Source organism: Podarcis tiliguerta (assembly GCF_965153285.1).
Source record: "Podarcis tiliguerta genome assembly, chromosome: Z".
Taxonomy (NCBI): domain Eukaryota; kingdom Metazoa; phylum Chordata; class Lepidosauria; order Squamata; family Lacertidae; genus Podarcis; species Podarcis tiliguerta.
The window spans coordinates 15,283,138-15,308,872 of record NC_139553.1 but is presented as its reverse complement, the minus strand read 5'-3'; the positions used below and the strand labels follow the sequence as shown (position 1 = coordinate 15,308,872).

The 25,735-nt window shown below is 46.2% G+C and overlaps 2 protein-coding genes across 5 annotated transcripts in view; one reads left to right on the top strand and one right to left on the bottom strand.

Moving 5' to 3' along the window:
* Window positions 1-3,372: 3,372 nt before the first annotated feature.
* Window positions 3,373-3,819, bottom strand: QRFP (pyroglutamylated RFamide peptide; the record flags this gene model as incomplete). The annotated part of the gene is made up of 1 exon (XM_083424403.1): window positions 3,373-3,819. One exon carries the CDS (start codon window positions 3,817-3,819, stop codon window positions 3,373-3,375), a length of 447 nt encoding a protein of 148 aa, XP_083280529.1.
* Window positions 3,820-9,551: 5,732 nt separating this feature from the next.
* The window catches only part of LOC310669686 (uncharacterized protein), a 151,335-nt gene continuing 135,151 nt past the window's right edge, over window positions 9,552-25,735 (top strand). For 2 of the 4 annotated variants that reach the window (XR_014507269.1, XM_083424156.1), the window contains exon 1: window positions 9,552-10,111. Coding sequence is in view for 2 of the 4 variants with exons in the window: in XM_083424156.1 (XP_083280282.1) it covers window positions 10,059-10,111 (53 nt within the window). In the remaining 2 variants the exon portion in view is untranslated. Of the gene's footprint in view, window positions 10,112-10,197; window positions 10,326-10,499; window positions 16,159-25,735 lie in introns of those variants that run through there. The other 2 variants (XR_014507270.1, XM_083424157.1) reach the window with 2 other exon arrangements.

Below are 25,735 nucleotides of genomic sequence, written 5' to 3'. Positions count from 1 at the left end.
GAGGAAATGGGTTGCAATTTATGGGGGTTTGTGCCTCCTACAAGGCAGGAGACAGAGCTGGAGGATGGGAAGAGATCTGAGCAGTCAGAGATGGGTGAGGAAGGGCAGGACACGCCAGGAGCTGAAGCAGAGAAGGTGCCTGAAGTGGGGAGAGAAAGCAGCAGACACAGCAACAGCTTCCATGTCAAAGGAGTCACAGGTTACTTGTGCCTGTTGCTCCAACAATCCAGCACAGAGCATTAGCCTGGGGAGTGTGTGTGTGTGTTCACCTCTGGAGCTACTGTAGGTTTGTGCTTTCTTTGTCAATAAAGAATTAAACTACTGGCTGTTTGCCCCCCCCCCCATGGGAGCGAGTTCCACAGTTTAACTCTGTGCTGCGTGAAGAAACTCCTTTCTTTTTTCTGCCCTGAATCCTCCAACATTCATCTCCATTGGATGTCCATGATTTCTAGTGTTGTGAGAGAGGGAGAAAAACTTGTCTCTACCCACTTTTGCTATACCACCAAGTTTATAAACTTCTATCATGTCCCTTCTCACTCACCTTTTTCTCTAAATTAAAAAGTCCCGAACGCTGCAACCTTTCTTCATAGGGGAGATTCTCTAGCCCCATGATAAATTTGCTTGCCCTTTTCTGAAGCTTTCCCAATCCTGCAATATCCTTTTTGAGGCCATTCTCTGCCCTACCTAGAGATTACGAGAACTTACCTGGGAGTTTCTGCGTGCAAAGCAGATCCTCCACAGCTGAGCACCAGCTTTTCTCCTAGAGATCAGCAAATTGCCAGCTGTGTCCAACTTGTGGATGCTGGACATGGAGGAAAGCACAGATCTGGATAGTGACAGAGGCTATGGACTAGGCCAAGTTCCAGCCTGACATTCCTCCTATCTCAAGTTCAAGACCCACAGAGGGCTGAAGTCCTGAGAGCACCTGTCTTTTTGCTGCTCTGGAAATGGTTGGCTGAATGACACCTGTTGCTTCTTCAGCCAGGTTGCAAAGGAAGATGACCAGAGGCTGGGTGCAGGGGATGCCTCACAAACCCTGCTTTTAATCTCATCCCACGGGAGAGCTCTGTTTCAGAAAACAACCCCAATGTATGGTTTGATTGAACAGCAAAGCTGCTGGGAGCTTTTAATTGATGTTGCCATGAAGACAGCCCTCTTACTTTATAATCCACCCCGCAACACTCTTTAAGCACTCAGATCCTTAATAAATATCCAGCCTGTCAATTTTCCATCCAGCTGCAATGAAAGAGTTTCCAAACTGCACCGGGCTCAGGGAAAGTCATGCTAACTGGAGGGCTCCAGATTTCATCTTCTGATTATTCTTCTGTGGCGAAGCAATGCCCAGCAGAACGTGGGGTGGGGGTGGGGATTCCGTTCCCTCCTTTAAACCAGAGGGAGGAACAAGCAAATATTTATTTCAGTCATTTAAGTCTGCAATTGGTAACGGGCACACATATTTTGATTATGCCATTTCCACGCCTCAATTACCAAGTAGCTGTGATTTCTGCATCGCAGGGGGTGGGACTAGATGACCCTTTAGAGACCCAGCTCTATGGTTCTATGATTTTCAAGTCTCCTGAGATTCAAGAAGGAGGTGGAGCCGGATTGAGAAAGGGGCAGAGGCAGCAGTGGTTCTGTATACCGGTTGCTGGAAAGCACAGGAGAGTGCTCTTGTGTGAGGTCTTGCTCACAGGCTTCCAGATACCCAATATGGGAAGCTCGCAAGCAGCATGCAAGCACAATAGCACACTCCTCCCTCTGTGGCTTCCAGAAACTGGTATTCAGATGCATTACTGTCTTTGTTGCAGCAGAGTGTTACCATTTTGGCCAGTAGCCTTGCCCTCCATAAACATGTCTGATCCCCTTTTAAAACTGTCCTGCATTCTCTGCTGCATCAGGCTAAGTGAGGCCCATCCAGTCTGTCCTTCTCTTCTCTCAGTGGCTAACAAGATGTTCATTATGGGAATCTCCCAAGCAGAACTTGAGCACAAGAGCAACTCTCCCCAGTTGTGGTTCCCAGCCATTGGCATTCATAGGTATATTGCCTCTGACGTGGAAGGAGACTGGTAGCTAGGGAATGGCAAGAAATTCAGCTCAGTTTTCACTTAAAGGCAAACCTACATAATATGCACTTTCAGAAACAATGCAGAAACTGCACTGCAGCCCTTCTCCAAATTTAGTGATGCAGTTCTTGCCAATCATTGCCCTTTTCTGGAGTAACGTGAGTAAAGATGCACACATCCACAAAAACAGCATACAAATATGTGTTGTTTTAGGGGAAATTGTTTTGTGAAACAATGCCTGTTAGTGGAAAAATATTTCAAGCGTATCAATTAGGAGAATCTGCATAAAAATGCTAATGACTTTTCATGAGAACTTAAAGGAATAGCGGTCTTCCACAGGCTGTGGAAATGTGGAGAGCTAGTTGGAGAAATTAAAAATGGAGAAAAACTTCAATTCACAGTTCTACCCATCTCCAGCAAGGAGATGGCCCTCTCTCCCCAAGCCCAGAAAGCAAACCCCCTCCACCTCATTCTCCCACAAGGATACTGAGTCAGAAATAAAAGAGAGTGGTCATGGCCCTTAAGGGCTCCCTGTCTGGCCCTCAAAACTCTATGAAGGCTACACCAACTCCACACTCCACACTGACTCTTACCAGGCCACACCCCTAACTCCCCCCCCCCCCCATTATTTTGCATGGTTAGAATATGTATCCTTGAACTCCAATAATGCCTCTTGCTTGCTCTGGCTGCAGTATAAAGGTAGGGGTGGGTGGGTGGGTGGGTGTAAACTAAGCTATGGTACAAAGGTGAAATTTTCATTTGTTTCTCCACCCACATTTGCTTTGGGCCCCATCCACCACTGGCCCATGACTCCCAGAAGGGAATGTGGCCCTTGAGCTGAAAACCGTTCCCCACTCTTTCTCTCAAGCATCTGCTCAGTTTTTCTTCTTGAGTTTCAGAGGTGCCCTCCATGAATGAAGACTGTGATCTATGCTCCCAATGTTCCTTTACGGTCAGGCATTGCAGGGGGGAAATTGTAGCGTGGGGGGGGGGGAATCTCTCTGCACTGTTCTCCCTTCCTGCAAAACACGCAGAAGTGGCCTTGAGACTGAGCTGCCGAATCAGAACAGCTGAAGTCAGTGGAAAGGAGGAGACTGTTGTGGAATCAATCCTTTCTTGACACCCTTCTGCGAAAAACAAGATTTTGTAGAATAGGGAACAGGAAAATGAGAAATGCTTGTGTTGTATGAAGCAACAGATGGATGAAATCAGGGGTGAGGGCACTGCAGGTCATCCCAAGAGTGTTGAAGATGTATCACAGGACAGATAAGGAAGGACTTCCACAGCCGAAGTGGGTGGACAGTGGACTTCAGAAGAGAGCTGCTGTCTTCCGACTCCGCCGCCCAAAGCGGAAGCTGAAGCCTCCCTTCTTCCGGCTGTAGCCGTTCAGCTCCTCAGCAAGGTTCCCCAAAGTGCCAGCCCTCTTCTCACCTGCCTCCTCCGGCAGGTAGTTGGTGGCTTCATTCTCATCTTCTGGACCACCTCCTCTCTCTCTCCCGAAGCGGAGGCGGATGCCAGCTCGCTCCTTCTCGAAACCCTGTAGTTCCCTGGCGATGCTGAGGAGGGACTTTAGGTCTCCAGGTGAACACTTCCACTTGGCAGCTCCGGGGACCCAGAGGCTGGCCTTCTGGCCCAATGCCTGCCCCTCATCCAGGGGGAAACAGACACAGAAGCTCAGCAGGGAGAAGCAGGAGAAGAGGCAGGAGGCCTTCATCTGGGGAGAAAGAGTGAAAGACATGTCACTGGATTTAGGCATCCCTAGACAAGTCCTCAACCCACCACACAAACACACACCACAAACGCCTCTGTACTTTATAATGAATAAGGGAAGAACTAATGGTTGCATTCAAAACTATATGATACCACTTTAAATTATCATGGCTTCTTCAAAGGAATTATTTGAGACTGGAGTTTGTTAAGGGTGCTGAGTGGTGGTAGGAAACCCACTATTCCCTTCACAGCTCCCAGAATTCCCTGGGAAGAGAGATTGACTGTCAAATCACTCTAGGAGTTGTGTGTTTTACTCACATTTTTAAGCTTATCATTGATTTTAATTATTCTCTGTACATTTTAAATATATATTTTTAACAGCCCCCCCCTGAAAATTTCATTGTTTTATTCACATTTTAAACTGCTTTTAAGTATATAAGGGTACTGAGAGCTATTAGTTGAACAATCAATCACTCTTCTCAGGGAACTCTGGGAATTATAGCTCCAGGAATAAAGATCTCCTAACAACTCTCAAGAATTCTCCTATCCTGTGGTTTCCAGCAGCTGGTATTCAGAGGTTTGGTGTCAGTGGAGGTAGAATATTCATTCTGGATCAGGCCAAGGGCCCATCCCGTTCTCATAGAGGCCAGCTTATAGTCTCCGACTGCCCTAAAAATGCTGGGACTGTCACAAAAATCCTTACGCCATCACGACTTCTTGCTATGTCAAGCAGAGTCCTGAATTCCCTTGGCTAGTGGGGAAAGGCAGTGGGGAAGGGGAGCAAGTGGGGGAGGCAGCCTGACCTCTCACAGTGGTGCAGTGGGAGCTGCTGGGAGGGGTGAGCAGCACTGGCCTTCATCCCACCTTTCCTCCCTCCCTCCTCTGATGGTTAGGCCTTTCAGGAGCTAGAGTCAGATGAAAGTCAGCAATAAACAAACAGTGGTGTCAGTGAAGTTAACTCTTTATTCAAAGAAACCCAAATAGTGCAGCTGTAGTGATCCCAGCAACTCTTCCCAGTAGGTCTTCCCACAGCTGCCTGAGTCTCTTCCTCTCTAGGGTCTTTTCCCCAAGCATTCTGGGACTGTGTCTGAACACAACCAATCTGTTCTTTTCATTTCTCTATGTGTTCTGGGAGACCGGGCAGGAGGGGAACTTTTCACAGCAGGAGGAGGAAACTCCCTGGAGTCTTCAGCAAGACTTCAGCACCCCATCTTGTCTCCTGGCACCCCTCCTCTCCAGCCTTTGAATTAGGACTGCTCTCTGCTACACAGTAAAATTATTGCTGCTGTTGTTACAACTTCATGTGCTGCACCACTGAACGACTGCCTTACTCTCCTACAAAATCCAAGAGGAAGTCTGGGCTATTCTTTTTTTTTACTGCTTAGAAGTTTTTCTCTTTTGCTTCTGAGTGCAGCAGGCACTTTCCCCCTTTCATTCTTTTATTAGTATATCTTGATTAAAATTTGGCCTGGCTAGTTAAAATTGCCCCATGGCTTGATCTGGCCTGTGACCTCTTCCACTCCCCAGATTGCCAACTCTGTCGCTCCATTAGCACCATGTGGATTCAACAGGAGCCTTGTAAAACAAGAATGCAGGAAAACAAATTAATCAAGAGATCTGGACAGCTTCCTTTGGCAAACTGAGGCTGAAAGAGAGTCAATTCTGGTCGCAATTATTCGGATGGTTTTGAGGGGTTGGCATGGAGCCCCCTTTGAGCAAAGGCTCACCGCTGAAATGTGGGCTTTTGGAATACACAGTCATCCCCCCTGTTCCTTTCCTGCTGTGAAATGAATTCTTCCTTTTTGCACTGCAAAATTGTGCGCCCTACTTCTCTCGCAGAGTTCATTCTTGTCTCGTAGGGTGAGATACAGAATAGTCTAAAACATTTATTGAATTTTCGTGTAAAGCTTTGCAAACCCTTGACACACCACAGGTATCTTCTTCTTCCCCAGACATAGATTTTTATGTTTCAACAGCAACTATATTATAATAAAATTACAGCAGTTGATAAAATAACAAGGGTGATGATAGATCTTTTTTTTAGCACAATACAGTGAATGAATGATGGCTTAGCTTAGGGTGGAGGGGTCTTTTTCAGCACTGAGGGGCCACACACCCTTATTGGAACCCTTCTGTGGGCTGCATGCCAGTACTGGGTGGGTTGACAGAGAAAGTGGGTAAAACAACAGAAGTGAGATTTCCCCCCCATGGTCAATTTCAAGGGGGGAAAGTATTCATTAACAGGTGTAGCTTGAATTGAGCAATGTTTGCAAAGGAAGATTCATGCAGCAATCAGGGTTTCCATTCAGCATGGAATTTACCACTGAATAGAAGTCCTTGCAGGAAAGTTTGGCTCCACTTGGAAGGCCTTAATGGGAACTCCTGAGTGATGCTGTTTCCAGTAGTGCATCGTTTGGTCCCAGATTTGATGCCAAATGCAAACCCCACTTTAAGAGAGCTCATCCATACTGCCAATTAATCTGGATACAAAACTTCATGTAGCTCCATTAGTTCTCTGTTGTCATGGAATCAAAGAATTGCAGAGTTGGGAGGGTAACCCAAGGGTCATCTAGTCCAACCCCCCTGCAAGGCAGGAATCACAGCTAACAAATCCCTGACGGGTGGCCAACCAGGTTCTGCTTAAAAATCTCCAAGGAAGGAGAGTCTGCCACCTTCTGAGGGAGCCCATTCCACTGTTGCACAGCTCTCACCATCAGAAAGTTCTTCCTTATGTTTAGCTGGAATCTCTTTTCTTGTCTTTTGAAACCATAGGTTCAGTCCTACCCTCCAGTGCAGGAGAAAACAAGCTTTCTCCATCTTCCATGTGACAGCCCTTGAAATATCTGAAAATGGCTACCATATCTCCTCTCAGTCTCCTCTTTCCTAAGCTAAACATATCCAGCTCCTTCAACCATTCCTCATAAGGCTTGGTTTCCAGACCCTTGGTTCCAGACCCTCCTCTGCACACATTCTAGCTTGTTCATATCCATCTTAAACTGTGGGACAAAGTACTCCAGATGCGGTCTGACCAAGGCATAATAGAGTGGTGCTATCTCTTCCCTTGAACTGGTCACTAGACTTCCATTGATGGCAGCCTAGATTAGCACTCACCATTTTGGCTGCAGTATCACACTCATGCTAAGTTTGTGGTCTACTATCACCCCTAGATCCTTCTCACATGTACTGCTGTCCACATGGTGCTCTCCTGCAAGTCACTGCCTTCCTATATGTTCCCCTCCCTTGATCCAGATTTTTTACCCTCCATACCAGGGATACTCTGAAAAAGAAATTAGTATGAGAAAAGGACAGGAAGGTGTGAGAAGGCAGCAATTTGGAGAAGAATGTAATATAGACAACAGATGATTAATGGAGGTACAGAAAGCTTATTAGCTATATTAAATGAAAGTATGGAAGAGCCCTTAACATTCATGCCCCAAGCCTGACATTCTCGGTTCAAATAATAAAAGGCATTAAAAATGGATATATTTTAATGTGTATATTGAGATGAAATGTGGATTTCAAGGTAAATAAAATTATGTGATAAAATTTGTGGGTTGCTATCCAGCTAAGTTCTACCTAGAGCAGACCTATTGAACTTGATGGACCTAAGTTAGCCACTGCAATAAATTTCCATAAATTTATTCTGAGTAGGACTAGCATTGCATACAACCCCAAATAATTAAGTACAGATTTTCATGTGGATTTTTAAATACAGAATCTCAGATTAATGCAGAAACAAAACAGGTATATGAACCCAAGTAAAATTAGCACAGACTGGAGATAGATTTATTTTATTTGGAGAGCAAGTGTGATGTAGTTTTTGCATTAGGGCCTAAGAGACCAGGGTTCAAACCCCCCACTCAGCCACAAAGCTCATTATTTCAGTCACTGCCTCTCAGTCTAGCCTACAACACAGGGTTTCTGTAAGGATAAACTAGGGAGAGGGAGAGCCATGTATGCCACCTTGAGCTCCTTGGAGAAAAGGTGGAGTATGAATGCAAAATAAATTAATTAATTTCCCCATTGCTTCAAGTTGCACCCCCTGAAATCTCCTCTTCTAGATAACTGTTAAAAATGCAGCAACTCTGCCTTCCTTTGCATCTGGCTGCTCAAGTCATGAAAGGGCAGCAGATTTTAAGTCCTTTAATTTATCATAATTGTCATGTTTACTCCCCAGGGAGAAGCGCTTGTGGGATTCTCTGCTTCAGGTGCCAGAATAATTCAGCCAGCCTTTAGTTAACTCCATGTACCTTGACTTGGCACGAGGGAGGAGACTAGTTGTTTCCTGCTCTGCCTCAGCCAGCAAAATGTGTTTAATTCTGTTCCTTGTAGAAATCCGAGGCACTTTTCTTCCAAATGACACACTTGCTTGTTTTTAGCATGCCATTTCCTCTAATCTGCACATATTTGCAAGTGAATTTCCACTAACACAATACATTTTGTGCCTGCCATTTCAAGAACATAAGGTGACCCTGGGTTCTGGATAAGGTCAGTGGCCCGCCTCGTCCAGCATCCTGTTCTCATGGTGGTCAGGACAGGTACACAAGAGCACTCTCTCCTCCTGTGGTTTCCAGCAACTGGTATTCAGGGGCATTACTCTTTTTAATTTTTTATTGATTTGCTAAGAAAAAAAGTTCAACCATAAGAAAAAGAAAGAAAACAAATAACCTTTCTTGAAAAGATATCTCATAAAACTATCTAAAGTATCTAAAGGGCAGAGCTTGATTGACTGACTGTTTTTCAATATGCGGCATGATTTTATTTCCTATACAAATGCTGAGGTGCATGGTCAACCAGTGCCTTCTGTACATGCAAACATCTGGCTCATTTAAGGCTATATAGAACAATAATGATGGAACTCACAAGTGGATGATACGTTTGTTTTTATTAAACTTTCTTATTTGTGAAAGAAATCTTTGGATGGGTTGATACTTTATTAACCCTTTGGAGCCACACTGTGTCTTGGTGCACAGTGGCTGCACTACTTTATAGTTTAAAAACTGAAAAGCCTCTGAGCACAGAGGCAGAGCATAGCCATCGCAGCTAGTAACAGTTGATAGCCGCATTGTCCATGAATTTGCAATATATTTCCAGTGCAAATAAACCCAAATTTCCCCACTGAAAACTTCCTAGAAAAACCTGTCCGTTGTGTTGGAACCCGCCTCATGAAGCCAGGCTACTCCAAGAGGCTGCCATCCAAGTCGTCAGAATTCCAGAGGCAAATACATCTGTAAATGCCTTGGAGAGAGTGAACCTGCCAAATACATCCTCATCTTTCGATGTCTGCTTCTGCATGAAAAGGAGTTGCGTGATACTGTTCAGGGATGCAATAGCTTGGTAAATGACATCACTGCAATAAAAAATTTAAAGCAAGGGCATTTGTAACTTGATGCACTCTCAGTTATGTAATGTACCACTGTAATGTACTTTTTGTGATATCATAAGATTGGGAAGAGGAGAGCACTGCTGTGATATTTTAGTTGATCTAAGACAGCAAAAACATCAGAAAAGCCCTGTTGCATCAGGCCACTGGCCCATGTAGTCCAGCACCCTGTTCTTGCAGGAGCACACCAGATGCCCTAATGGGAAGCTCACAAGCAACATCAGAGCACAAAAGCAACTCACTCATCACTTGTGATTCCCAGGAACTGGTATTCAGTGGCTGGCTGCCTCTGACAGTAGAAGTAGACCATTAGAAGAGCCTTGCTAGATCAGGCCCCTCCAGTCCAGCATCCTGTCCTCAAAATGTCCTCAAAAAAATGTCCTCAAAATTGTGGAAAGCCCACAAACAGGACCCAAGAACAAGAGCCCTCTCCCCTCCTGCTGCTTCCAGCAACTGTTTCCAGAAGCATAGGGAGACAGAGCATAACCATCATGATAGTAGCAATCAACAGCCCTCTGCTTTATGAATTTGCCTAATCCTCTCTTAAAGTCAACTAAGCCATACTCGCCAACATTTATCCAATAAAAATAGGGATGGCCTAAGTAAAAGGAGGACATTCTGGGATCAGATCAGAAACCGGGACGGCTTTTGTAAATCCAGGACTGTCCCTGGAAAATAGGGGCACTTGGAGGGTCTTGCCTCCCCATTCTGAAGGAGGAGCCAGTGTGGTCCAGCTTTAGTGGGGAGGCTGTTGTCAAGGCAACCATGACTCACCCAGCCCAGCCTATGTGACATCACTCACTGCTGGCTTCTAGGGACCAACTGCAACTGATCAGTAGTTGGCAGTGAGGAGCAGGAGTGAAAGAGTTGGCAGTGAGTTTGAAGCCCTGGCCCCCAAGGCAATGATCAGGTCCATTGCTGTGGCCCTCCTCTGCCTCATTCAGACTTCCCTGACGTGGGCTAAGTGGAGGGAGCTTGATGGCTGAGAGATGTTTTGAACCCAGGGCTCCAGTTTTTCAACTTCTCCTTGTTCTCTCCTAGTTTCAAGAGGCTGCGAGAGCTTCTGGGCAACTGCTGCAAGAGGAACAAGGTTCCCCTCTTTGCCCCCATGGAAGATCCAGCCCTTGTGAGTGGCCAGGGGGTGGAAACAGGTGAGTCTGGGGGTCCAGGTGAGCAATTGTTCTGTTGCTGAGAGGGAGATGATTGCGAGGCCTGTAAGACTCTGACGATAATGGAGTCCAGAGGAGACTGACCTCTGCTTTGAGGAGACTTGGAAGAAGGCGGAGGTGGTTAGTTTGTATTTTACTTTCTTTATGATGTTTCCCCCTTTGTTTCACCTGCAGAGCTGCCAGCCCAGGGCCCACCGTTGGAGCTCCACTCTTTGAGGAGGTTCATGGTGGAGCCCCTTGGGAAGATGATCTTCATGTGGCCGGGCGAACTTGGGAAGGGTACCTCAGCCTCCACCATCTTTAGCATTTAAAGCCGAGCTCTGGGAGGCAGTGGGGGGGCAGTCCTTGGATAGGATGTGCCAACGTGCCCCCCAAGGGCACCCTTGGGGCTGGAGAGACTACCTCTGGCGCCCACAGGTTCACCTCTCGCCCCCACCGAAATCAGACTTGAAATAAACATCTTTTGGTAGCCAACAGAATAGGGGCAGTTTGGGCTTGAGAGGGTGGGGTGTGGCACCTCCAGGGGTTTCCCATCCCTTAAATGGCCGTTCTCTTCTTTCCCTTTCCCTTCCACCCAGACGGAGTCCTCATCAAAGACCTTGAGCCAGGGGAGAGGGAGATCTTGCCAAGTCCGACCACAAAGAGTGACAACCATGGGTGTAGCCAGGATTTTGGTTAGGGGGGCAGGCCTTTCATTTTGAGGGCAGAACCTCAGTTTGCCATGTATTTTTATTGATTTTTATTGATGGGGCGGCAGCCTCCCCTCCCTGCAGCCCCCCCCCAGGGGTATTAGACTTCCCAGGCAAGTTCAGATAGAAGAATAAGATGGGAGAAAGCTCTTCTCTTTCGGCTCACACCAGGGACCTCGCCCTGCAAATGGCACATGGTTGCTATTTGACATCACAATGAATTTATTTTGTACACTTAGGGGTGCCTCCCCACCATGCCAGGATCCTGAGACCTACAGGCATATCTGGCAGGATGGCGCCAAACAAAGGGTCCTGGACCAAAGTATTTTCTGAGATCTTTTTGATAACTGGGCCAACAATTCACCCTTCCCCTTGTCTGGCTCTTTTGAATTTGTATGTTTGGATCGAGACCTTAATAACAAGGAACTGATTTTGTATCTGTTGACACTGGCTGGGACCACAACTGCCAAATTTTGAAAGACCTCAGCAGGGCAGATTCCTCGCTTCTTCCCAAAGATGAGGCTGTCAAGGCCTTTCCTCTGTGAAGATCGGGATTGGCAACTGGTGTCCCTGGGCCAAACTGCCCTCCTGAGACAAATCAGCTTGTCTAAGCCACAAACATGTCTTGAGGAAATGGATTTCTTGGATTCTCCCTCCTCCCTCCTCCCTCCAAAGCCCAACTGCCTTTAACTGTCACACACACACTGTCCTAACCATCACCTGCCTGTCACACACCATCCTCAGCCAATCAGCACGCAGCACACCCCAAGGTTCCATCCTCCTCTCCCACTGCTCTCACTTACCTTATATCCCACAAATGTTTCTCTACCCAACATTTTACCACGTGTCCCTTAATATACAAACTTACACAAGTCAGTTAACAATGACAAACACCACACACACACACACACACACACACACACACACACACACACTTCTGAACAATTTCGGTCTGGCACCTCCTCTTTCCTTGGAGGTTTTTAAGCTGAGGATGGATAGATGGATTCTTCTGGTGGAATTCCTGCATCACAGGGGGTGAACTAGATGGCCTTTGGGGGTCCCTTTCAGCTCTATAATTCTGTGCTCATGGATGCATAGAGACATTTGCAGAAGGGGGTGAGCCAGAGAAAGTGGGGCAAGCTGAGAAGCCCCCTTGCAAGGGTTTGGGGGATGGCAGAAAGCAAGGAGGGTGGAAGGAAGGTAATCCAGGCAAGGGGAATCCTCTCTGGATTACAAGAGAACCATACAGGGAACAGCTCAGTCCAAGAATTGCCTGGCTCTGTGCAGATCTGGAGCCATTGTGAGCCTAACAGGGGTTGACTTCCCTGAACATCCTCTGTTTATCGGTCACAAAGAACGGCATTGCCCAGACCTGGAGACTCTGTGGCTTATTGAGTCTGGGGTGGGGGACCTCAGGGACCCAAATGCACCCCTTGGGCTTCTCTGCCTGGTCTCCAATTCTCCCATTCACTGGGAGTTGCTGTCCTTGACTCAGACAATGCCTCTTGCCAGCCAGCATGGAGAATCGAGAGCGGGGGTACGCAGAACCTAGGTGGCTGCACAGAGGTGACATTTTACATCCATTGTCTCACCCACTTTGCCTCTGGCTCCACCCATTGCTAGCATGTGGCCCCCAGAAGGTTTCGCAGACGGGAAAGTGGCCCTCAGCTGCAAAATGTCCCCCACATCCCTGTCCCATGACATCCTTTCCTATCCCTTTCTCAGAGTCACCTCACCCTGCTCCTGATTTTTCAGTATCTCATTGTTGGTGAGCAAGGACAGCCTTATTATACCCTACCCATCTAACTGGGTTGCCCCAGCTACTCTGAGTGGCTTCCAACATATAAAAAATTTCAATAAAACATTAAAAACTTCCCTATACAGGGCTGCCTTGAGATGGCTCAGGGGTAAGATAACTCCATACCCTCCAATGAAAATAGGGACGCCCTAAGGAAAAAGGGGACATTCCAGGATCAGATAAGAAACTGGGAGCGGTTCTGTAAATCTGGGACTGTCCCTAGAAAATAGGGACACTTGGAGGGTCTACTGGCCATCACTGCCTCCTGTGGGAGGCAGTTCCATAGTTTGTGCTTCAGGAAGAAGTCCCTCTTTTATCTGCCCTGAATCTTCCAACATTCAGCTTAATTGGATGTTCACAAGTTCTAGTGTTACAAGAGAGTGATCAAAACTTTTCTCTATCTACTTTTACAGTGCAATGCAAAATTTTATAATCTACCATAATGTCGCCTCTTACTAGCCTCCAAAGAAGCATTGAGAACTCAAGGCCAATCTCCTTACCCTAGTAGTCTAGAAATGGCTCAAGTTAGGGAAATAGGAGTCTAGATTTGTTTACCTTTAAAAAACTAGTTTCAAGAGCTGACCTCATCTATGCCACCCTTTGCGAGACAGAACACCCACTCGGGGGGAAATATTCCTTGACAAATGAATGAATGAATGAATGAATGAATGAATGAATGAATGAATGAAAAAACGCATAAGCTTTCTTCTGAACACAGTAGCAGACTTTGGGCTCTCAAATTTCAGTGGCACCCTGTGTGACACTAAAATTCAACACACATACCACCTCTCATACTCCCTTCTACGGCACTGTTGTGGCACCCCCTGCAGTGTGCCGCCCAGTGCAGCCGAACCAGTCTTGCTACCCTAAAACCACCTCCGCTGAACACGGCAACAGGCTTCCTTTAGTACTTACTTTGCTGCTTCTGCTAGATTGACTGCTCCGTCCAGGTGGGAAAGTAGGATGTGCATGAGGTGCCCATGTCTCCCTTTCTTTAAATAAGACCCCTCATTAAACAGACACCCTCCCCTCCCCTCTGATAAGATTATTGCTCTGCATTCCACAGCCTAGGATTCCATTGTGAAGCCTGAAGTCTGGGGGGGAACATGGATCCGACTGGGCTTCTTTGAGGGCAAAAGAGTCGTTTTGATTAGCTGTTCACGCTCCCCCTTTAAAAAGTGCATTTAATTCAATTGTTATTTTTCTTTATATCCCAAAGCAGGCCCAGGACCATATCGTTAATTAGCACTGAGTCACCCGTGAGTGACAGGGAAGATGAAGAAGGTGATGCTGATTATCATAGTATAGCATCATAGAGCTGGAAGAGATCCCTAAGGGTCCTCTAGTCCAACCCCCTGCAACCACAGCTAAGGGACCCCCTAAGGCAGCCTTTCTCAACCTGTGGGTCCCCAGATGTTGTTGAACTACAACTCCCATCATCCCTAGCTAACAAGGCCAGAGCTCAGGGATGATGGGAGTTGTAGTCCAACAATATCTGGGGACCCACAGGTTGAGAACCGCTGCAGGAGTTCAGCAGTGTAATTAAAAAGTAGTGCTGAAGACACATATAGTGGTTGAGGACAGTGTGAGGCCAAAGGAGGGAAGGAAGAGGTGAATGATAATTGTTTTTAATGACCATGTGCTGGAACTACTAGATAAGGTGAGTCGTCTTTCGATATTTTGGACTAATGACAAAACCAACCACCATTTGACTTAGGCAGCAGCTAATTGGCCTCTTCAGAAGAACGGTGTGAGCAGAAAGCTGTTAATGAAAGGGGCAAGAGCCCTAAATATATACAAGGGGTGGCTTCAAGAGAAAGGGCCTTCTCCATATGACCCCTACCTCAATTTATGCCTGCAGGCACAAGGAATCCTAGGCTTCAATGCTTTTTATGCGTGCATGATATCTGATTTGAGTATTTTCATCTCGGGCTCCCTACTGAGCACTTATTTGCTTTATCCTTTATACTGATTTATATACAGTTATATAGATATTTCTTTTCCTGATAGTGTTTGTATGGTTTTGTCATGGCCTTTGGCTAGTACAATAAAGCATATCTTGCTTTGATTTGCTTTATAGTACTCTTGTCTTCAAAGCTAGCACTCAAACACAGACACTTTGTTCAAGAGAAGGGCTGATCACTCCAGGAGTGTGATCCTATTAAATGTTGATTTGAAGTTTTACATCTGCCCAACCCCTGCAGGCAATAACCATTTTTAGAAAAACCAGACACAATGTTGTTCCTGGATAAGGGAGACATAACGACACATGTAGGGAGGAGGGTAATGGTTTGTGGTGTTTTGTTTTGTTCTTGTTTTTATAATGTATTTTGTGCTTCGGTATTGCATTTTTATGTTATGAACTGCCCTGAGATCTGCAGATGAAAGGCAGTATACAAATTTAATAATTTAATAGCCTTGCTGGCAGGGGCCAGTGGCCCATCTAGTCCAGCATCCTGTTCTCACAGTGGCAGCCTAGATGCCCCAATGGGAAACCAGAAAGCAGAACCTGAGCACAAGAGGACTCACCTCTTCTGATGTTTCCAGCAACTGGGATTCACGCATTACTGTCTCTGACTGTGGAGGAAGAGCATAGTCATCTTGGCTACCAGTTATTGATGACCTAAGCCATCCTTGTAACTGACCTTCACTGCCTCCTGCGGAAGCAAGTTCCACAGTTCATGCACTACGTGAGTAAGTCCTTTTGTTTAGCTCTCCTGAATCTTCCAACATTCAGCTTCCTTGGATGTCCATGCTCTAGTGCTATGTGGGAGGAAGAAAAAACTCCCCTCTGCCCACTCTTTCCAGGCCATGCATAATTGTATAATCTTTTATCATGTCGCCTCTGACTTGCCTGTCTCTGAACTAAAAAGTCCCAAATGCCTCAACCTTTCCTCATAGGAGAGTTGTTCCATTGTCTCTGATGGTGCATGACAACTCACTTGAGGATCTTGGGCAAGCCAGCCACTCCTTCCTGAGCTTAATCTACCTCACAGGGTTGTTTTGAATTGGGGCAGTAGCCCTCACGTTCACCTTTGAGGAAAAGCAGTAAACCAAACAACACATAATAATGAGTTCCTTTTTATTAAGGTTTTGCAAGTCCACACATTATGTTATTGGACACCAATCACACACTAGTGATCTACTTCACTGGAATGGTGGATGGGCACATGATCTGCCCAGCAGTTCAGACATGAATGGGCAGTATCCTATACCCAGCTCCCTTGCTGACCTTCACACACCCTTAACTGACCCATGCAAAATACATGAAAGTCACGTCTCTCTTCCCCCACCCTCCCTTTATCGCTGAACTTCCAGCTCAATGAAATGCAGAAGTGGCAAACTCTCCCTGCTTTGTATAATTCCTTGTCATTGTCAAGATCAAACAGTGCATGAAAGTGAAATGATGGCTCACTGGAAAGCATCATTGGAAAGGTCAGGCCAGCCTCTGTTCAAGTAGTTGTTCAGAGCAGCATCTAACCATCAAGGATCAGCCTTTGAAGGAGCACATCTTAGATCCAGAAACACCCATGTCAAGTAGCTGCCCTGTTCATCTTCTGTAGCATCCTGCCCTGGTTTCTTGTGCACAGAAAACCCAGAAATACATCACACAATGCATTTTGATAAGCCATACAGTGTTAAGAATTGCAAGACTGTAACATCTTTAAGTTGGAGGAACATAAGAGAAGCCTTGATGGTTCAGGCCAGTGACCCATCTAGTCCAGCCGCCTGTTCTCACAGTGGCCAACCAGATGCCCCAAAAGAAAGCCCCCAAGCAGGACCTGAGCAAAAGAGCACCCTCCCCTCCTGAGATTCTCAGCAACTGGTATTCAGAAGGATTGCTGCCTCCAGAAGTGGAGGCAGAACATAGCTATTGTGGCTAGCAGCCTCCTATAGTTTCTCCATGAGAGCCAATTTTCAAATATCTTAAGGGAAAGCTTGTTTTCTCCTGCTCTGAAGGGTAGGACCAAAACAAGGAAATTCCAACTAAACATCAGGAAACTTTCTGACGGTATGAGCCCTTCAGCAGTGGAACAGACTTCCTCTGGAGGTGATGGGCTCTCCTTCATTGGAGGTTTTTAAGCAGAGGTTGGATGGTCATCTGTCATGGATGCTTTAGTTGAGGTTCCTGCATTGCAGGGGGTTGGACTAGATGGATGTCTCTTCCAACTCCATGATTCCCATCAGCCTCACTGATGTGACCAATGATCATGGATGATGGGGACTGTGGTAGATACAGAGAAAGTGAGTCATGCTTATGTCCCATTGCTGTGAACAGAACTTCAACCAATTTCTACTAACATTTCTCAGTAATTTTACTGCGACTTAACATCGCAATTTTTCTCTAGATTGGAAAATATTAAAACTTGTATTGGCCTCTCTGATTCATCTTTAACCACCCATGTTTCTCATACTTTAAATTCTTACCCCTCTTCACACCCCCACCCCCAAAAGTGGAGTTAAAATCTGCTGTGTGAGCACTTTTCATTGCAGGACTTACACTGGGGTAGACCTGCAACATAGCCCTCCTTGATGAACATCACCTGTGTAGTAGCAAACAATGTCCCTGAATTTCAACAGCTTGCCATTTATTATTTTTGTTCTGTAAAAAAAAAAAATGCTAAAGGTTCCAAAATAGCTGACATAACCTATTCAGTTTTGCCATTTTGCTGTTTTTTCATCTCAGCAAAGATATTGGGTTTAAAAAGAAGTTTCATATAGTTTTTCAAATGAAAACTGATCCAGGGAAACTGGTTAAAGTGCTCTTCTCCTGATGCAACACACTCAGCTTTATTTTGGAACATTTTAACACGCTGAGATGCACTTGAATTCTGCTCAGGGTAGAAAAATGCCCCATAAAATTGCCCCCCCCCCCAATTGCTTGGTTTCTGACTAGGAGGGCTAAGGTGCCACAAGACTCTTCCTTGTTCTTGGTGCAAGAGGCTAACCTGGCTGGCTGCCCCTCTGGGATTAATCTGCCTTGAGCATCACAGCAGACATGTTTTAGCCTAAGCCTGAGAAACAGATAACACAGAGACTCTTCAGGAGTTAATCCTTGCATCCAACCTGGAAACTCCACATTTTAGACAGCCCCTCCTTTTCATTGAAATAAACTCACTAGAGGAAAACAGTGGAGGCTGGTGCTCTTTGGGATTGGTGGGACGGAAGGCAAAGGAGACAAAGGAACCCAACAGTAGGTGGCACCTGGGCCAATTAGGTCAATTAGTAGGTGGCACCTGGGCAAAGCCAATTAAGTCTCATTTTGTCCCCATCGTGCCTCTGGCAGGGCAGCACTGAGACTAAGGAGGAAGAAGTTGACATTCAGTAGCAACCCTCAGACTGGGTCTAAGGAGGAGGGCAGGTGGGTGAGGGGCTGAATGAGACCAGCCTGAGGTTGGTAGAGCTGTGCCCTAACAGGCACTCCTGGGGTGAGGCTTTCAGGATGACAGAGGAAATGTTTTCACAAGCCAACGACAACCCAGTTTTGCTTTTTTTTTTTTCTCCCGGCAAGAAAGCAGTTTCTCAAAGATCCAAAATGTGGGAGTGGGAATGGAGAGATCAAGATGACCGCTTAATCCCTTATCTCCTCCCTGATCCAACAGAATTAGAAAATATTCCACCTAAAGCAAAAGAAACCAGGGCAAACACAATGGACTGGTTATCTAGCATCACAAAGGCAAACACCATAAAATCTATTTCCACATCACTTGGGTGAATTATATAAAAGCAGAATGTCCTGTTCATTTGTGGGAGACTTTGTCTTCACCGAATGTCCTCTGAGGTGGAGCACATGCACCAATATCTATGGAATCTTCTTTGAATTGAACAAATTGAACTATTAAAAAAAAAATCAAACCAGTCCCAAATCTTGAAGCTTAGATACTGCAGATACAGGAGCAATAACAAACAAACAAACAAAACAAACAAACAAACTCCTAACCTTCCAGTATCAACAAGAAGCAGATTCCTCCTGCCTTCACTTGATTGCAGGTATTGTTTGGGCTTGAGTGTAAATCAAATTACTTAATTAGGCTGGAAGAAACAGCAGGAGTGGGATTTGTCAAATGGGCTTTAATTCCTCAACCGAAAATTTTCTCCAGGTGTAAGGTAAAGATAACAGCTGTTTCCCGCCCCCCGCCCCCCCTTGTTTTCAAACACACCCTTCTGAAAGCAGGACAAGTTTCTGTTCCTGGGATGGAAGCTGAGTGGGGTTGTCTTATATAGGGAAGTTCTTCCAGGACTGGTCCAGGTCCTTTGAGTTCCTGAATGAATATGAACATAAGACGAGCCCATCTAGTCTAGCATCCTGCCACCTAGATGTCCCAATGGGAAACCCACAAGCAGGTCCTGAGTACAATGGCAACACTCTCTCCACCTGCAATTCCCAGCAGCTGGTATTCAGGGGTACAAAGCCTCCAAAAGTGGAAGGAGAATCTAAGAAGCACCTGCTGGATCAGGCCAAAGGCCCATCTTGTCAAGCATCCTGTTCTCTCATTGGCCAACTAGATACCTCAATGGGAAACCTGAAAGCAGAACCCAAGCCCAAGAGCCCTCTCCCCTCCTGTGGTTTCCAGCAAGTGGTATTCAGAAGCATGACTCTCTGACCATGGAGGCAGTGCAGAGCCAGCTCTACTATTAGGTAAACTGTGGCCCCCAAGGTAGCAGCCCTGAGGGCCCCCCACCTGCCCTGCTGCCTGTTCAGAAGCAGTGCTGTTATTGGTGCCGAATTCAGCCGAAATGTCTGAAATTGTGCAAGATCTTGCGAGTGCACATGATTTCAGCAAGATCTTGCCTGAAATTAGTGGTGATGTTGGTGCTGCGTCTCTGCCAGTGGTGGTGGCAGGGCAGAGAGAGGTGTGGCATTGGTGGGAGCAGGTATCGTGGCGATGGGAGCAGCAGGACAGGGCAAGAGGACACTCCCCCTTTTGCTTCAAGCGGTGAAATGGGATGCACCACCCCCAAGGCAGTGCAGAGCTATCATGGTTAATAGCCATTGATAGCCCTCTCCTCCATGAATTGGTCCAGTGCTCTTTTCAAGCCTTCCATGTTGGTGGCCATCACCACTTCCTGTGGGAGGGAGTTCCACAGTTTAACTCTGTGCTGAATGCAGAAGTTCTTTATCTGTCCTGAATCTTCCAATGTTCAACTTCACTCGATACCCACAAGTCCTAGTGTTATGAGAGAACTTGTGGACATCTCATGAAGCTGAAAGTTGGCAGTGTCTCCCACCACCCCTGGGCACAGAAGGGTAGATAAGCCTGACAAAGAGAATAAAAAAAAAAAACCACACACACACACACCTCCCAATATGAGGCACAACTAACGATGTTTGGAATGCAGCTATATAAATGGTTACTGACCAGTTGTTACTCTGGCACACCATTCCCTGTGTGTTTAGAGGAACATTTATTTGTCTGTCATACTTTTTGCGTTTACTGCGGAGAATTAACATGGATGGACACTCACATGGGGGTGGGGGGCAGCTGGAACACCTGGAGGATAATCAGATCTAGCAACCTTCCCTGTGAATCAGAAAGGATGCATGCCCTCCCTTCACCATCAATGTGAATAAATCTTCATGTAATATTTTGTGCACTCTCCACAACAACCAGTATCAATCTTAAATTAATTAATGTTGAGGGAATTGGCCCTTGAGAGCAATTAATTGATGCTGTGCCTACCTTGCAAATATAAGATGTGGGACACTTGGCTTGCCAGTAGTACATGTGAAAAGGATCTAGGGATCTTAGCAGACCACAAGCTTAACATGAGTCAACAGTGTGATGCAGCAGCAAAAAAAGTGAATACTACTCCAGGCTGCATCAACAGAAGTCTAGTGTTCTGATCATGAGAAGCCATAGTACTGTTCTACTCTGCCTTAGTCAGGCCACACCTGGAATAAATACTGTGTCCAGTTCTGGTTTCACAATTTAAGGAGGATACTGACAGGCTGGAACGTGTGCAGAGGAGGGTGACCAAGATAATCAAGGGTCTGGAAAGCAAGACTTATGAGGAATGCTTGAGGGAGTTGGAAAAGAGGGGACTGGGAAGAGATATGAAAGCCATCTTCAAATAACTCAAGGGCTGTCTCATGGAAGATGGAGCAAGCTTGTTTTCTGCTGCTCTAGAGCGTAAGATGCAAACCAATGAATTAAAATGATAAGAAAGGAGATTCTGGTTAAACATTAGGATGACCTTCTGACAGTAACAGCTGTTGAACATTGGAACAGACTCCCTTGGAAGGTGGTGGGGTCTCCTTCGTCAGAGGTTTTCTAATGGAGCTTGGAGGGCCACCTGCCAGGGATTCTTTAACTGTGCTTCCTGCATTGCAAGAGGTCGAGCTAGATGGTGCTTGGGGTACATCCCAACAATTCTATGATTCTATGCTCAAACAGCATTTGCAGATTTTTTAAAGACTACCAGAAGCAGTGAACGGAGACTGTATAGCAGGCAAACAATGCTTTTTTCACACAACTTCCAATTCACCAGTGCACAGAGATGATGGTCTCCACTTTCTATTTTTCAAGCCCCAGTTGGCTGTGATATTAACAGCCTTAATAACCTCTCCCTGCAAAAGTATACCACAGTAAATTTGAAGGCCTTAAGGATTTGGTGCCTGTTAACTGGACACAGGCTCCCCATACCCTGCTGAGAGAAGATGAATTATGTCACCAATTGTATTAGTTGTATTATTTATCAGTTTGTATCTCTATGTACAAATTAACATGTGGACACTTTATCTGGATCTCTGTCCTCGCCTCTACTCCCCGAAGTCTAATTGCCCACCAATAGGTTTTGACAGGCCTTGCTCTGTCAATCAGACAAAGCAGGACACTCTATCTGTGTGCTTTAAATGTCTGGTGTGGATCTGCCCCAAAGCTCCCTTTCTTTTAAGTTAGGTATTTTACATGGCATGGAAGTTGGTTCTTAATCTTGGCTCCTCTCATGCCAAGCTCAAGACACCAGCCAGGTAATGCTGGCAGAACAATTGTCTTCTCCAGGGATTCCTAGGGAACTTTGCCCATGCATGGATTGTTCCAATACCCTTCAAAATGTTTCCGTAGGCAAATCCAGGTGGCGGTTCAGAGTTGTGTGGAACTGCTTACCTACCTCACCTGAGAAATATTCTGTTATTGAAAGGAAACACTTCCCTTGCAACTCCTTGAGTGTTTTCCCCTCCGCAAGAATCTCCAGATTCATTTCTCTTGAGAAGGAATCTTTTAGCAACTCATATCAAAATCCTTTCTCCCATTCCCACAGGGCAGAGACAATGGGAGATCTCCTAGACCACTGTATTTAACCAGACTCCATCATAAGAAATTGCTGGCCCATTTAGTCAGCCTCCTGTTCTCAGTGGCCAGCTAGCTGCCCCAATGGGAAGCCTATAAGCCAGGCCTGAGCACAAGAGCACTCTCCCCTCCCGTGCCTCCTATTCAGAGGCATACAGCCTCCAGCAGAGGGGGCAGAACATGAGGTGAACCCTGCTGGATGAGGACAAATGAGGTCCATCTTGTCCATCCTGTTCTTGCAGGTGCCCCAATGGGAGACCCAAAAGCAGAAGCTGAACAATTCTCCCTACTTGTGATTCTCAGCAACAAGAAGAGCTTGCCTGCTGGATCAAGCCAAAAACGGTGCATCTAATCCAACATTCTGTTCCCACAGTGGCCAACTAGATGCCCCAATGGGAAACCTGCAAGCAGGATTTGAGCACAAGAGCTCTTTCCCCTCCTGAGGTTTCTGGCAACTGGCATTCAGAAGCATTATTGCCTCCATCTGTGGAGGTGGAGCATGACTAGTAGTTGTTGATAGCCTTCTCCTCCATGAATTTCTCCAACCCACTTTTGAAACCACCCTTTGCCTCCCTGTTAGTGCCAAGAACACACCCGCTTCCTCCATCTCGCCTCTTCTCTCTACCAGTCCTTCAGCATCAAACTGCTAAAGAGTTTGCTGCAAAACCATTGCCAGATCTGTCCCATAAGTGCTTGGAAGTGAGTGGAATTGGCCACAGCAAACTAAGGCAGGCACCCCATTTTTGAACATCTGGGCTTGATGGAGAACAGCTTGCTCTGCTAACTATCTCTTTTATGAGCCCCCCCCCTCCATTGCAGTCTCTTTACAAACTAAGCACCACAGTTGGGGTTGTGACATTTGCTTAAAGCTCCTTTGGCAATCCTGTTTTCTGTTGTTTGCTGTGAAAGCCTGAGATGACAAAGAAAAGAAAAGAAATACATATTAACCAAGCTTTTCTACCTAGACATGATTTCTGCCATGCAACAGCAGCTGAGGTATGGAGGGCTTGAGGACAGGTGGGAAGCAATTTCTGAAGTTATCAGTGACCCACAGATAATAAGCCCTCTCTGATTGCTTCTGCAAGACCTTAATGGGATTGGAAGAAATGAGAGGCTTGGGGGAATCTTGAAAGGTGCACAGCTTCTGTCTGATGCAAAAATGAGCCCATGGCCTTCTGTCCTCCCTGGGCAATAGAGACACTGCTGGAGCAAGGGGAATGTGGCAACCACCACTACTGTTATAAGGTTGGGGGTTAGTTTAGATGATCTCCATGGGTACCTTTCAAACTTGTGACCCCATGACTGTGAGGTTAAGATCTACAAGAGAAAACCTGGTGAACTGGTCAGACCAGTCCAAAGAGACTGCCATAGAAACATATGAATGCAACCCAAACTCAATCCAATGCAACCCAAACTCAAATTGACTCTGGATTCCTCCCAGTTTTGGGAACTGACAATAGACAGGTTAACAGAAATGAAGGTGCTGAATGACAGGGAGAGGGGGCAGTGAGAAAGAATAATAGGGTGAGTTGTTTCCCCCCCTGATCCTGATAGTGTATTGAAAGTTCAATTCAATCCTCACAAAATGTGGGAGCTGTGGAGCCATATTTTCCTGGTAAGGAGAAGGTAAGTAGACTGATAACCATTCTTGGGGCTGCTTCACACATAATGCATTTCCTACAGGACCATAGAAGTTGTGATTGTGAAGCTGAGTTAGATCATTGCTCTATATAACAAAGAATGGGCTATTCTGACTGGCAGCCAGTCTCTCCAAAGAATTCGGGGAATAGGCCACTCTCGTCTCTGCTGTCCATGATTCACTTTTAATGGGAGATGCTGGTAGTCAAACCTGGGACCATCTGTATGCAAAGCAGGTCCTCTCCTACTGAGTGACAGCCCATGTGCCTGTTTGGACATGTGGACAGTGGTCCCCCCTCCCAATATTTATAGAAGCATGATGTGTGAAGCACTTGCAGGTATTAGTGCCAGTGGGAATCCCAGATTCTGAAATCGGGTGGCAGAGCAGTTATTGATTATCAAGAGCCAGTTTGATCAGTTGAATGGTCTTTGGGGAGGCTTTGGGGAACAGAGGAAGCTGCCTTGTATGAAGTCATTGGTCCACCTAGCTCAGTATTGTCTACACTGGCTGGCAGCAGCTCTCCAGGGGTTTCAGGCAAGAGTTCTCTTCAAGCCCTACTGAAGATGCCATCAAGGATTGAACCTGGGACCTTCTGCATGACACTCAGATGCTCTACTACTGATCTAGAGCCCTACGTTTGTCAAGATCCTGGTCCTCATGGTTCTGAAAAAACCTCACGGTTTTTTTTAACCTCATGGTTAAATAGGAGAATAGGAAGCTGCCCTATATTGTGTCAGACCATTGGCCCACCTAGGTTGGTATTATCTACCCTGATTGAATGTGGTTCTCCAGGGGTTTCAAGTCTCCCAGATCTACCTGGAAATGGCTGGGGCTGAAGCTGGGAACTTCTGCATCTCAAGAAGATGCTCTATGACTAGGCTGAGCTTTCCCCATTTAAAACTTTTTTTCCCTAGATATATGGGCCACAGAGAATTTGATAGTCACCATGTGAAATATGAGCCTCATTTGCCTATGCGTGTGCGTGCGGGGAAGCACTGGGTGCTCAGGATTTGCTGGATTTGGGGGCATGCATTAATTCTGCCTTTATTACATCACAGCTTGCTCCCTCATCTGAAAGCAATGTGATTCTTCAGAGGTGTCTGCCCTTTTTGCTTTCTGCAGAACTGAGACACAAGGGCAAATTCCTCTATAGGAACACAGGATGCTACCTTATACAAAGTCCAACAGTTGGTCCATCTAGCTTAGTACAGTCAAAACTAACTAGCAGAGGTTCTCCGGGGTTTCAAATAGGGAGTCAACCCAGCCCTGTCTGGGGATGCCAGATATTGAACCTCTGGCCTTCTCAGTGCTTCCCCTTCCCCACCCACAAGAGAAATAGGTGCTGGAACTCACCACAAAGTTGTTACAGTAAGTCGTTGGGCAACTCAGGGCAACCCTGAACAATTGCCGGTTTGACAACAAACCCACGGAGGTGCTAAAAGCTACTGCAAGTTGTCTCCCTAACCAGTTTGGAGTTCACCCCTGGTTCTGGTGCAGGTCAGATAAATGCACCCCTGCTTCCCTTATTCTCTTAGATTCAGGCAGGTGGCTAGGGCATCTCAGAAAGGCCCTTGCAGAAACACACACATGTGCAACAGTAGAGGCCTGGCAGGAAAGCTTAAAGCCTGCTGCTGCTACACGGGAGACTGATTGAAGAAAATGGAATATGAATTGGCCCCACCCCATAGCTTGACCAATCACTGCTAGGAGCTAGGTGGAGTCATAGTTCTGAAAAAATTGTAGACTCACACATGCTGACCAGCTTCCATTTTGACTTGACATGTTTGCTTTGGGCTTCTCAGAAGTACATAAAAGGCAAGAAGCAGGTGGGAGGATCGCCAGCCCACAATGGCACCCGCATGAGAAGTGCCAGAACTGTGCTTCGACACACTCCGACTGGGAAAAAAAAAGCATTGGACCTTCTGCATGCATAGCAGGTACTCTGGCACTGAGCTGCAGATGCTCTTGATGAACACAGGAAGCTGCCTTATTAT